This window comes from Hoplias malabaricus, chromosome X1, assembly GCF_029633855.1.
Source record: "Hoplias malabaricus isolate fHopMal1 chromosome X1, fHopMal1.hap1, whole genome shotgun sequence".
Lineage (NCBI taxonomy): Eukaryota > Metazoa > Chordata > Actinopteri > Characiformes > Erythrinidae > Hoplias > Hoplias malabaricus.
In genome coordinates, this window is record NC_089818.1 from 20,948,977 (window position 1) to 20,962,695 (window position 13,719).

The 13,719-nt window shown below is 42.5% G+C and overlaps 1 protein-coding gene across 1 annotated transcript; it reads left to right on the top strand.

The window, feature by feature from the left end:
* The first annotated feature begins 120 nt into the window (after positions 1-120).
* On the top strand, positions 121-11,783 carry LOC136675544 (protein ABHD8-like). The gene is made up of 5 exons (XM_066652135.1): positions 121-378; positions 6,763-7,527; positions 7,689-7,859; positions 7,967-8,183; positions 8,650-11,783. Exons 2-5 carry the CDS (start codon positions 6,776-6,778, stop codon positions 8,887-8,889), a joined length of 1,380 nt encoding a protein of 459 aa, XP_066508232.1. The 5' UTR covers positions 121-378; positions 6,763-6,775; the 3' UTR covers positions 8,890-11,783.
* The last annotated feature ends 1,936 nt before the right edge of the window (positions 11,784-13,719 follow it).

The following is a 13,719-nucleotide window of genomic DNA, read 5'->3' on the forward strand; positions in this document are numbered from 1 at the left end:
AGCGCCAGAAGACGTAACGCCAGCGATTGGTCAAACAGCACGCCAATCAGAGGACACGAGCAGAAGGCCCCGCCTAGCACGGTTGCAGAAAACAAGGGCATTGGGTTGCCAGTTTACACGCCCGTTAATGGGGATGTGTGTGACCTGTGGAAGATGCCTATGGAAAACTAGCATGTTTTCAGACAATCTAAAAATGAAGCAACGACGCCAGTCGTTTCAGGCGCGTTTTTGCACAACCAGTAAATCATAGGGCAGAAGCTTAGAAACATCACAGGTCGTGGAGTTTTTTTTTGCTTTCGAAATCGAATGAATTGCCACTGTGTCGCTGCGGAGGACGAAGGGCTGCAGAGACTCCATCCCTGAGCAGCAGCATCCCAGGTAACCTACAGCTGATACTGCACATAAATCCAAACCTACTGAATTTAAAATGTAAGCTTGCATCATTGTGCATTCTAAGGGTTGCATTCAGACTGACGTTACTTTGCAGCCTGTGCTGTGATCAATAACACTGGATGCTGGTGTTTTATTACATTAGCCCAGCGTTTAACATGCACCTCCATCCTGCTATAGGACAGCCTTCATGTACTGTATGTGTAGTGTGTGTGTGCTAGGGGTAAATGCCTTTTCCATGCATCATATGAGACTAGTCTCCAATTTAGTGCCATACACAGTGCATGCACTGATCTAATAACTACAGTAGTTTTAGTATGTGTAACATAGCAGCAGCTGGTTTGAATTAAGGAATGTTCCATTCCAAAATATATTTAACACCACATCCAAGAATTAAATTAGTAAAGGTTTGGGTTGTGCTTGACTCATGCAAGAAATAGTAATACATTATTAGGAATAAAACAATGGCTAGTCAATAAACAAAGTTATATGGTTATGCATAGGACTGATTAGGACAATACAAGCGTAGACCGTGTTCTGTATAAATGTTGCCCACACTTATTGCGGGCCTGCACACTAATTCTGCATTGCAGACTGAAGGCGGACACGTCAGAGGCTCATCCCACTAGGTGAAAATATGGGCCAGTCCATGTACGATTTAATTCACATGCTCACACGTCCTCAGGAATTGGCTGACCTAAATAAGTCAATGGAATTAAGCAAAAACATGTGACAAAACGTATTGATATGACCACGGGCTATTTAATTATCCTCATCAGTGTTCTGATTAAAGAGCATCTGATGAATTAGTGAGTAACTGCAGGATTAATGTTATCTTGCAGGCAGTCTCTCCATTGATAAACTGGGGATGCCTCTTAGGCTACAAATGGAGGGATTTTTTCAATGACTCTTTATAATATAAAGAGTCTGTAATGTATTTTTCTCTGGGACATCATGTAGGTCCAAAGATGCTGTGTTGTTATACATGTTGATAACTGCACAGTCATAATCCAGTCTGCAATATATTCCTCTTCATTTTCTTATATGCACTGAAAATGCGTCACATGTTCATGGTTTCTTGTAGAGCCTTGACTGACAGGTTATTGAGCCTCTGCTGTGTTCACTTATTCCTCACTCCTCTCTCTCTCTCTCTCTGCCCTTCACTCCCTCCTCATCTATACAGCTCACCCCTCCAATATCGATCCACGTGCAAACTCCAGTCTGTTAATGAGCATCCCTGTGGAGAGGAGAATCCTTTATTTTGCCAAATTTAAAAGAGCCAATACACCTTCCTCCTCTCAGTAAAACACTGCTGTTGCATTTGAAATGTTGCAATGATGTTCAGCTTGGTCCCAGTGTCCTTCCTGTTGGCCCTTTTCCTGTACTTCACATCGGAACCAAAGTCAAAAGTGGGCATTCAGGTATTTTATAGCAGCAATAGCAGCTTTGATCAACAATTACAGCAACAACAGTCAAAAATGCAGAACTGCTGGCATTTTCTGTGTCCAGTGTTGACAGGCTTGGAGCGAGTGGTGGAATGGCTGTTTGGCAGTTGCCATGTTCATCAACACCCATGTACTTTGGTAGGATTTTACACAAAGTTGGGAAAAACCCATTTCACCCAGTGGTCAGTGTTGTTTAAATACTACCTTATTAATTTTTGGTAATTTTCTATAAAAAATTATTCAGCAGGGATACCTCATCTTTGTCCTATGGACAGCATGCTGCACACTTTTTTGTATGTTTTCTCCACTCCACACAGCTGAGGAACTCTAACTTTATCCCTGGTGGAAGATGTTAAGTTGTTTTCAGTTGGAAAACTAACAAAAAACATGTTTTACCCAGAGGTATCCAAATTTTTGTATACGACTGCAGACTGTGGGTTATGTAAACTTGGCAGCCTTCCTACTGTTTACAGAATTGATTTTAGGGAAGGCACTGGTGTAGACACCTCAGCACAAACCCTCTGTGCCAGCAGAAAGTCTAGAAAATTCATAGCAGCATCTAAAGCCCAAGTCGCAATTCTATCCCTGTCGCCCTGAGCAGTGAAAACTCAAACTACCCCCTTTATCAAAATCAGTGCAGACCATGGTTCTTTAACATACAGTTAACATTTGAAGCTAAGTGGTTTGGACTGTCTCTGTTATAAAGTAATATGTGCTCTGATGTAGTACTTACAATATTCTATATTAAATTTAATGTGTAGAAAATAGGATGTAAAAGAATAAACATCTGGGAGCCATAGTATATAATTTACATATCAGAAAACACAGCTTTAGTAGTTTAGCATGAGATTTAAAACATGTTCCTAGTGCTTGTATAATATGTGGTTACCTTTTGATTTCTCATTGAATTTGAAGAGATGCTCTCCTTGCATCACAAACATAGTGACATTGTCTGTGCCACAGTGTCAGAAAAGAAATTAGATCTCATTAAATCAATGCACCTTATCATATTAGCACCCTGGAATGCAGCAAGGGCATTCAGGTGTTAAATTCTAGTCCCAATGTCACGGCAGGAAGCAGTTCCACAATAGCTGGACTAACAGTAAGCCTCAAAGACACTGAATTCATCTTGAAAGTGTTCTTTAATTATGAATAATTTAGAGCCAAAATCCTCCTGTTAAGTCTAAATAATGGATGGCGCCCCAGTATGAACCCGGGAAGAACAAGTGGAGGTGGAGAGGGAGATGGAGGTGGAGTTGGGAGGAGCAGAAAGACAGTGGTGGAAAGGACAGACAGAACTGTGGTAAATTATAGAGAGGGGAATGATATAGTGGTGTTATTAGGCTGTCCGTTATAGTGCACAATATGTATTAATTACAAATCGGAGTTAAAGTCTTAAATGTGTCTTAAAGGTTGCATTCACGATTTTAATAAAAAAATTCTTCTTCTGCGGGCGGCACGGTGGCGCAGCAGGTAGTGTCGCAGTCAGACAGCTACAACACCTGGAGGTTGTGGGTTCGATTCCCGCTCCGGGTGACTGTCTGTGAGGAGTGTGGTGTGTTCTCCCTGTGTCCGCGTGGATTTCCTCCGGGTGACTGTCTGTGAGGGGTGTGGTGTGTTCTCCCCGTGTCCACGTAGGTTTCCTCCAGGTGACTGTCTGTGAGGAGTGTGGTGTGTTCTCTCTGTGTCTGCATGGGTTTCCTCTGGGTGACTGTCTGTGAGGAGTGTGGTGTGTTTTCTCTGTGTCTGCGTGGTTTTCCTCCGGGTGACTGTCTGTGAGGAGTGCGGTGTGTTCTCCCTGTGTCTGCTTCGGTTTCCTCCCACAGTCCAAAAACACACGTTGGTAGGTGGATTGGCGACTCAAAAGTGTCCGTAGGTGTGAGTGTGTGAGTGTGTGTTGCCCTGTTAAGGACTGGCGCCCCCTCCAGGGTGTATTCCCGCCTTGTGCCCAATGATTCCAGGTAGGCTCTGGACCCACCGTGACCCTGAATTGGATAAGTGGTTACAGATAATGGATGGATGGATGGAAATTCTTCTTCGTCTTTCGGCTGCTCCCATCCGGGGTCGCCACAGCGGACCAACCACGATCCGCACAATTTTAATCAAAAAATACTTTTCATGAAAAGTATATTTCCTCACCATTTGCGAGCTCTCCAGTCTGTGTGCATGCTCAAAACAGATCTTACGTGTTTACGAAGCCCCAGTGTCTGTAAATGGGTAAAAAAGACTGTGAAGAGACAGACAAATGTTGAAAAGCATGAACAGAGATAAGGATATTGCTTCATTCTTGCTCCATAGGTGGGTAATATTGACTTGTTTTTGCTGTAGATGGAACTGACTCTAAATTCGGGAGAGTGCTAACTGCATGAAAGTAATCACCAACCTAAAATGCTACAAAACCAAACAACTCAAGTACCACGTGAGATTCTGTGGTAATTCAAACAGTAAATAAAAACTTACAAAATACAAACAATAGTAATTTTTTTCCCTTCAAACCTCTGGTTCCACATTAAGGAATGCAGAGCTTCTGAACGTAAACAAAACTGAGAACAGCGTTTCCTCACAATCACAGATGACCCCTTTAAAGTTCAAATTTGATGTTTTATATTTGTAAATATTTGAGTTTTGTGTCTGTTTGCTAGATTTGTAAATCTAGCTTGGGTATATTTATGTGGATTTGCGTACAGCTCTGTACAGGATGCACCATGATATGATAAGTAACATATTAAATATAATTTTTTTTTTGCCCAGTGTATTCATACTGAGGATGTTTGGTCTCAGTAAAGATTTAAACCTGCACATTAACAGTCCAGATACCTCTTGATTTGGCCAAATGTCATCAGCAAATAACCATTAAATGTGGATTAAAATGTGCTTGAGTGTGATCTGTATAGAATGTGTACTTCAGTTCTCTTGGAAAATCAACAAGAAGCAATTTGACCAGGAGTGTCCAGGCTTTTGAATGTACCTTAGGAGTATCCATCTATCTTCTTCATCTGTCTGCTGCTTGTCATGAAACCGTCAGCTCCCATCAGCACTCTCATCGTCCAGGAGTCAGTCTGGGTCCAGTCCGGCACACAGGGGACAGGCTGCTGCCGTCTGCTGACTAATGCTGCTACACCTGATCAATACAGAAATGAAAAAGTGAAATCCTTTCTGCAAGAGATGAGATAGACACTCAACTGCATTAGAATAAGACTACCCAGTAAACAAGGAAGGTCCCTGGACGTTCAAAATAGGTCTAAAAGTTGTCTGTCCGTCAATGACATATTTTAAATGTCAATGGACGTCCAAATCCCATCTTAATAAGTTAGTTAAGTTGTGACCAATCGATAACGTCAGTGGACGTCCAAAATGCGTCTAATAGTCGTCTTTTCAATGTCTGTGTTTGGACGTCTTTTCAACTTTCATTTTCAACCTTAAGAAAACGTTGATTAGACGGCAGTCATTACGTTATTCCAACGTTGAATCAACGGCTAATTGTTTACTGGGTAAACTGTTTTATTCATCATAAGTTTAGTATTTAGGAACAAAAATTAACAATTCAGTGTAGCTCTTGGCTCAAACATGGAAACAGGAGCTCTGTCTGTGTGTGTGTGTGTGTGTGTGTGTGTGGGGGTGGGGGGGGGGGGCACAAGAGATTGAGAAGGAAGGGTCAGAGTTAGAGTTAGTTATGATATTTAATACATATTTGAACATAAACAAAACGTAATCTACCTGCTGAACTCAACAGTACTGACTGTGAGTGCTGTGTTTACATCGACAATAAAACCGCTAAGACGTCAATATCTCCTTCCCTCAGACAAAATGACCACACTTACAAGTAAATCATTTCAGGACTAACAAACCAAGCCAAAGATCTTTACATCAAATGTGATGTAACTGATTGACCACCTAGTATTTTCTCCACAGTAACGGCAAAGTCCCAGATCAAGCTCCAGATCCGAAGTCCTCTGGTTAATGTCCACATGCACATTTTCCCCCACCCTAATTCTGATTTGTGCATTGTTTGACTGTTTATATTTTAGCAAACATACACTATATACACCTTCTTACAGACAGCTGCAAGTACTTGTGAATCGTGACTGGACCACAGATGGCTGGCAATTGTCCACTATCAACAGAAACCCAAGCCTGCCTCCAAAATAGCATTCATCTAGATGGATGGCACTGATGCAGTCATGTGCTTTGGGCCACCTTCTCTATTAATACTCAAGGGAAACATGATGGAAGAGCCCTGGATATTTTTAGACCCAAGTGTAGGTCAGAATGCAAAGCAGTGTGTGTTCACTCCCATGAACACAACAGTGGTGAGAAAAGCCACAAGCAGCCTATTGTGTTCCCCTTCCCACTTAGCTCATGCGTATCAAATCAAGTCATTAATATGGGTGAGTTTTTGGTCTTGCTTTTTTCCTTGAAGTACTCGGTGATGGGAGTTCCATGTAGTACTCGATTACTGGTCTTCAGCATTAATGTAAAAACAGCAGAGAAGTGTTTCTGAATTGCTACTCTTCATATGCCCTAAGCTCAGGAAATGTGCATAGACTCGAAGCTCCCTGAAAGCCTTTTTGCAAGCACTGTACATTTTGTTGTGGCTGTGAAAATGCTTACGCTTTGCAGGCTGACAGAAGCTGTCAGGCACCACATCAGCAATCGCATGCAGCCTCTTTTGTGTGTGTTTCTGTGCTTGCATTCCATGCCTGCAGTGTTGATATGGTAGCCCATACTCTGAAACTACAGCTTTAGTACAACCAGGTTCAGATGTAGTGGGGTATTTAGGTGTTGGAGCTCATTTGAAAGTCACTGTTTGAATCCTTTTCCTCAGGGCTAAAGAAACAGACCCCATTACTAATTGTTGATCTTCAATGTGTGCAACAGAGCTATCTGTGTTATATTTACTGATCAGTACCTATATGCATCTGTGCAGATAAGCAGACACCATGCTGACTAGCATCACGGAGAGCATCCTATGCTGTCTGACGGGCAAGACTGCCAATGTGGTCCTGCCCGTGGAGTCTTCGGATGCCGGCCCGGCTGATGGCTTCGAGTTTGTGGAGGTGAAGCCGGGTCGTGTGCTGCGGGTGCGCCACATCCTGCCCGAACGTCCAGCTGTCTCTGAATCCCAGCCGGAACAGGGTGCAGTTATCCACTGCAAGCGCAAGATTACTCTGTACCGCAATGGGCAGCTGGTGATTGAGAATCTGGGTGACGTCCTGCACTCCGAGATCCTCCAGTGCCAGAACGGAGATGTGGAGCAGTGCAGTACAGTGGAGGTGGATCTGGCTGATTATTCCACTGCCCCTTCGTCTCCTGACCCCAAGCCTGCACCTCCACTTCCAACCACGGACCAGCAAAGACCCGCACCTCCACCAAGACGCCGCAGACGGAAGCCCAAGCGCACTGTCCTGATAGACTCCGAGAGGCGCATCACCAGCTGCAAGGGCACGCATTCAGACGTAGCTCTCTTTTTCATCCACGGTGTCGGGGGCTCACTGGACATCTGGGGCCGCCAGCTGGACTTCTTCTCCAGGCTGGGTTATGAGGTTGTTGCCCCCGACCTGGCGGGGCACGGTGCCAGTACGGCCCCACAAATAGCAGCCGCTTACACCTTCTATGCCCTTGCAGAGGACTTGCGGGCTATATTTAAAAGATATGCTCGTAAGCGGAACATCCTCATCGGCCACTCATATGGGTAAACCTATTGTTTACGATTACGTTTGACAATTACTGTTGGCAATTTGGTGTCTAAACTTGCATGTTTAAATTTCACCTAGTTATCTGGTTTCTGTGACACTTTCTTTTGAGGAAATGTAATGAAATGGCATCTTCCCTGCTGTTTTTCTCATGCTCTAGGGTGTCATTTTGTACGTTCCTGGCACACGAGTACCCTGAGCAGGTGCATAAAGTGGTGATGATTAACGGGGGAGGCCCAACGGCACTGGAGCCCAGCTTGTGCTCGATCTTTCAGCTGCCCTCTTGTGTCCTGCACTGCTTGTCTCCCTGCCTTGCCTGGAGTTTCCTCAAGTATGTAGCCACACTTATCTACTCTTATTGCACCAAATGCAAAGGACATTTACCGTGTAACCTAGCACAGGATTTACCACTTATCTCCTTCCCTCCTTCTCCATTAGAGCTGGCTTCGCCAGACAGGGCGCTAAAGAAAAGCAGCTGTTAAAGGAGGGAAATGCCTTCAACGTGTCGCCGTTTGTGCTCCGGGCCATGATGAGTGGTCAGTACTGGCCGGAGGGAGATGAAGTTTACCATGCCGAACTCACAGTGCCAATATTGCTGGTGCATGGCCTCTATGACAAGTTTGTGCCGATGGACGAGGACCAGCGCATGGCAGAGGTATTAGTTCGTAATATACTTCACAATAGATTCAAATAGAGAATTAATATTGTTTGACAATGATTTTAATGGATACAACAGAATCTGCAACTGTGCTACAGTTAAAACTCCATGGCCGGCAAGGCCACAGTGAACAAGAGAACCAGTGTGAAGCATATCCTTGGTTAAGGAGCATTACGCATATGCAGATGTCACTGCAGGAGAGGCAGATGTGTACTGCGTGAAACAAAAGGCTTTTTATTTTACTGAGAAGAGGAGTGTTAACAGGCAGGATGTCAGAATTAGTTATTCCAGAGTTTAAAAGTTTTAAGACTTATTCCAAACATTGCTTGATTGATCATAATTCAGCCAGACCAGCAGGGTTTTGTAAAACATGGCAGAACATTCAGTGACTAGTTCCATCACCATTTGACTGAACTGTAATGCCATATATTCTATAGTTCTCACTGTGTTTATATATTTCCAGATCCTTCTTTTCGCCTTCCTGAAAGTGATCGAGGAGGGCAGTCACATGGTCATGATGGAATGCCCTGAAATAGTGAATACCCTTCTTCATGAATTCTTTCTCTGGGAACCAGACAACTCCAGAAAGGATTCTGACTCCAAGGCTCCTGTTGACCAAAGCGCCATTGATGCCACCATCACAGATGGAGTGACTGCAGAAACCACCGGGACACTCAAATCCAACAAGCCTCTGAACAAATAACCAATGAAGATTGGTGATTTTTTTTTTGAGGGGTAAACTAATCCGAAGGCTGTTTGACGGCAGGCTGTACCAGGTGGAACAGTCACCCAGGCTGAGAGGGCTGTTATTTGCAGGTGTAGTTTGAGCTGAGGGTTCAAGCAAGTTGCACCAAAGCAGCGAAAAAAGTCCAAGTGGTGAGACTCTGCCAAAACTGGCCAGAGAAAGAAAGATACGAAAGCTTAAAACAAGTTTCAGACCAGAAATGACGGTTTGTTCAATCTTGACGGCTTCACTTCTCTCTGCTACCTTTGGACTTATATCTTTCCTTGTCGTGTTGTCTAAACAAAAAGGACTGGAGGTCCGGCTAACGGATGAAGTGCTTGGACCCTGACTGGACCACAATCCGGACCAGGTTGTTCTGGACTGATCCAGGCTGGTCCCCATGCTCGTACAGTGCTTGTGAATCTATTATGTGATCTATTGTGACCCAGACCACGTGAGCATATCAAAAAGGGAGAAAGAAAGTCTAATCTAATCTGTCGTGATTTAATAGATTCCCTTTGCTGAACGCTGTTATCTGTTCAGACTTACTTAGTAACAACAACAATGATTGTCATGACAGACAACGTATCTAAAGTAGTGGTATCGTCTTCCTGTGTAACGTGCCCACCGCCCCAGGAAGACCAAACACATGGGGGAGGCTGGTAAGGAGACCTCCGGCAAGCAATCATTTCAAATAAATTAACATGGTACTCCTCATGTAGCTTCAGAATGTCAACACTTATATAAATATATAAATACAGTTATTCTATAATATCCAACTATATGTTTTTCCCATCTGATGTTTCCTTTAAACAGAAACAAAACAACAGCTCAGAGGCTGGTACCAATGGGGAAATGTTGGGAAAAATAAAGTGCGCAACAAGCAGAAAATTCTGTGTCAGTAGGAGCACTCGTATCCTAGCAACCAGGAATTAGAGGAAAGAGGGGCGTTGGCGGTGCCGAGATGCTGTTGCTATGGAAACGCTGATATGATTTTGGTGCTGTCATAAAAAAACAGGAAATAAGCTAACACATTGCAGTACTGCTACTATAACCTGCAGATATTAATACACACACACACCTAGCTGTATATTTATAGTCGCAACTGGGAGGACTGAAATTAATAAGTAGCATTTCAAACGCTAAATAACAAACAGATGCTGACATTTGCTTTGCTCCGACTGCAGAATTAGGCCCCGTTACTGTGTGCCACTTGACAAAATATATAAAAACAGCCGGGCAGTCTGAGCAAAGCACAAAGTAGGGCTACTTCAAGGCACAGGTTGTCATGACAACAGCAGGCAAAAAGCCCATCTGGTCAAAAAGCTGCAGGCCTGGTCTGTGTAACTGGGGTCTATCAAAGATAATTGCATCCTAGAAGAACACAAGGCATCACAGCTTTCTAGCATCTCATCAGGTTAATGTAGCAGAGGTAATGCAGCAAAACGCACAGAATGCAGTCATAATCAATCTGCTAATTCCTCTGGATGAACTCTGGACTGGATTCGTTGTTTGATTAAAGCTCAATTGGCTCAGTATTCTTGACTGATTGATGTTCATTTGGGATGCCAGTTTTTAAATCTGTAAAATTTTAATCTTTACCTTGGTGGATTATAGTGTATCTCATGTATATGCATCTTCCCAGTGAATTAGTGTCTTATTGGCTTAGCGTCAAACCTTAACATCATTCATATTAATGGACATAGCCCTGACTCGAGCATGTTCGGGTTTTCATATAAATCACACGAAAAAGAAGAGCAATGCAACGAGAGCATACCTCCGTCTTTTAAAACATTCTCTTTGACAGGTTTTTAAATCTCCTGTCAATCACTAATCCACTATGCGATGATTTTACAGTGCCTCTCTGTGACTGTTTTTGTAGAGGCTCTGGGTCTAGAGGCAGAAGACCTGGCTTTTCTAAAATTATTTTATTAAACATTGTTATATTCACGGGTGGTAAAAAAGCAATTTCAGACGCAATATGAATCAAGCTTTCGGGATTACCCACAATGCAGTTTTAAAAGAGTGTAATGACTTTGTTTCTGCCAGGCGAGGAGTATGACTACCCCCTCCCCACAGAAAGGAGTTTTATATGGAGGGAAACAACCCGCAAATCTATATACCAAACAATAATCAAAAATTCTATTCTTAATTGAGGATTTATTATGGGTTTATTTTTGTGTGTGCAAACAGAAACATGGATTCACATACTGACTAATAACAAATATTTCAGCCAGCTCTACAGACTGATACCCACTGCCGATACGATGTGTATCTCTTTCATTACATCAGATTTATCATCAGTCTAAAATATAATAATAATAAAAACTTTCACCTCTGGTACAAACTCAGCATATATTCTAAACAAAAAGGGTGATGACTACGCCAAATATAATTACTACTGCAAGAGTGAACAACTGAAATAAGTGAAAGTGTAACTAACCACTGTAAATGGCTTATTTCCTGATAACACACTGTTATTATTAATGCTACAGGTGGACGGAGTGGCTTCAGATGCAGTGGAGCTATGTGATTATACGATCTAATGGCTGTTCATATAATGAACCAGAGTGACTGAGATCCCAAAGGACTGGAGACAGGGAGAGAGTGTTCATCCAGGTTTAGGTTTGGGGCTGTTCTGGTTTAAAAGAGAGGGAAGCATTAAGAGACGGTCACTGGAGCATTTTTTCAAAATATAATAAAAGGATAGATCTTGGCACTGTCCAGGACTCTCTCCTTATCTTCCTCGGGATGTGTACACGACGTCAGTGCTCTAGTGTGCTGCTCCCTTTTGTGGTTCTATTTTACGCCAGTCTATGTTGCATTAAATGTGGAAAACACACTGCCTGGAAATGTGTGGATATAAGATTAAATAAAAGTCACCTATAAAAATGTTCAACCATGTGTGTGGTTTGTGTCGGAAAGAACGGACATAAATAAGCTTCATGTCATTGCTCCTTTAAAGAAAACAAATAAGGAATCACAGATTGGAGGTTTTTGCTTTGATTATTTTAGACAAATACCACAGGATCCAAAAACCCAGTGAGCATGTGAATACTGTGTGTATCGCCAGTTGGAACTTGAGGTATTTGGGCTTTGGTGTTAACACATCAACCAGCTGTAATTTCTAGAGGCTGACACAAGGGGGCGCTGCTGATAAATGTAGACTACAGGAATGCAGTTTAAACAAACATTTGAACAAAGTCAAAGAACGTGTGCATTGTTGATTTTCTAAGAGAAAAAAAAAGATAACACCTTCCGTAAGCGAGAGACATAAAACAGACATGTCAACGTTTTACACAGGCACTGTTTTGTTTATTTCAGTATGTAAAATTCAGCGAAATAACTTGAAAATGTGTATGATAAAAATATGTAGAAGTGTGTTGATACTGTTTCCTATTTTCACTTTCATTAAATAAATATTTTCACTTAAAAAAAACAACAACAACAAAAAAACAGGTGACCGGTGACCAAGCTTTAACCAACAGTACACGTCCAATGTAATAGATGTACACGGCATCTAGGTTTATTACTATTATTATTATTATTATATATAATAATTAAAAATGATATATTCTTGATAAGGCGGCACGGTGGTGCAGCAGGTAGTGTCACAGTCACACAGCTCCAGGGGCCTGGAGGTTGTGGGTTCGATTCCCGCTCCGGGTGACTGTCTGTGAGGAGTTGGTGTGTTCTCCCCGTGTCCATGTGGGTTTCCTCCGGGTGCTCCGGTTTCCTCCCACAGTCCAAAAACACACGTTGCAGGTGGATTGGCGACTCGAAAGTGTCCGTAGGTGTGAGTGTGTGAGTGAATGTGTGTGTGTCTGTGTTGCCCTGTGAAGGACTGGCGCCCCCTCCAGGGTGTATCCCCGCCTTGTGCCTGATGATTCCAGGTAGGCTCTGGACCCCCCGCGACCCTAAATTGGATAAGCGGTTACAGATAATGGATGGATGGATGGATATTCTTGATAAGTATAATTTTTCACAATTACAAGACAAACAAAAATATGATTTAAAAAAAAGTATTTTTTTCTAGAAAGTAATAGATGTATCGTGAGCAAGTGTGAAGTTTGTTTTGATATATTCTCCTTAATAATACGGATTTGTTAAATCAACACCACACTTCATTTATTAACCGGTAAAGCTAGGTATGGGATGATAACCTCAAATAATGCTGCACATCCACGAGGAGCAATTTGGAAAGGGTTAAACCAACACATTCACACAGAATGTCACCACTTACTTTAATAATGAAATTTGTTTTCATTCTGGTATTAGGGATTTTTGTAAACAAAAAAGCTCTTACTTCTCAGGTTAATAGCTTTTTAAATCTCATTAAATCTCTAAAGTGTTTTCACAGTACTGTACAATTCAAAATGTATGTGCAAAATATGTAAAAATGTAAGTATTAACCCACAGATGTGAGTGTATGAATGCACTATTGAATTCTATAGAATTAACCTAGAGTGAATTTAGACAGTAGAAAACATGATAGTGAATTCATTCATTGTCTGTAAGCACTTATCCAGTTCAGGGTCGCGGTGGGTCCAGAGTCTACCTGGAATCATTGGGCACAAGTCAGGAATACACCCTGGAGGAGGCGCCAGTCCTTCACAGGGCAACACACACACACACACATTCACTTCCTCTGTGTCTCACACCTACAGACACTTTTGAGTCGCCAATCCACCTACCAACGTGTGTTTTTGGACTGTGGGAGGAAACCAGAGCACCCGGAGGAAACCCACGCAGACACAGGGAGAACACACCACACTCCTCACAGACAGTCACCCGGAGGAAACCCACGCA

What these genes read in the sequence shown, in the direction of transcription:
- LOC136675544 (XM_066652135.1), top strand. Translation starts at nt 6,776, where the DNA reads ATGCTGACTAGCATCACGGAGAGCATCCTATGCTGTCTGACGGGCAAG. An exon ending in CTCATCGGCCACTCATATGG is followed by an intron (nt 7,528 to 7,688) that starts GTAAACCTATTG and finishes CTCATGCTCTAG; the next exon opens with GGTGTCATTTTGTACGTTCC. An exon ending in CTTGCCTGGAGTTTCCTCAA is followed by an intron (nt 7,860 to 7,966) that starts GTATGTAGCCAC and finishes CTTCTCCATTAG; the next exon opens with AGCTGGCTTCGCCAGACAGG.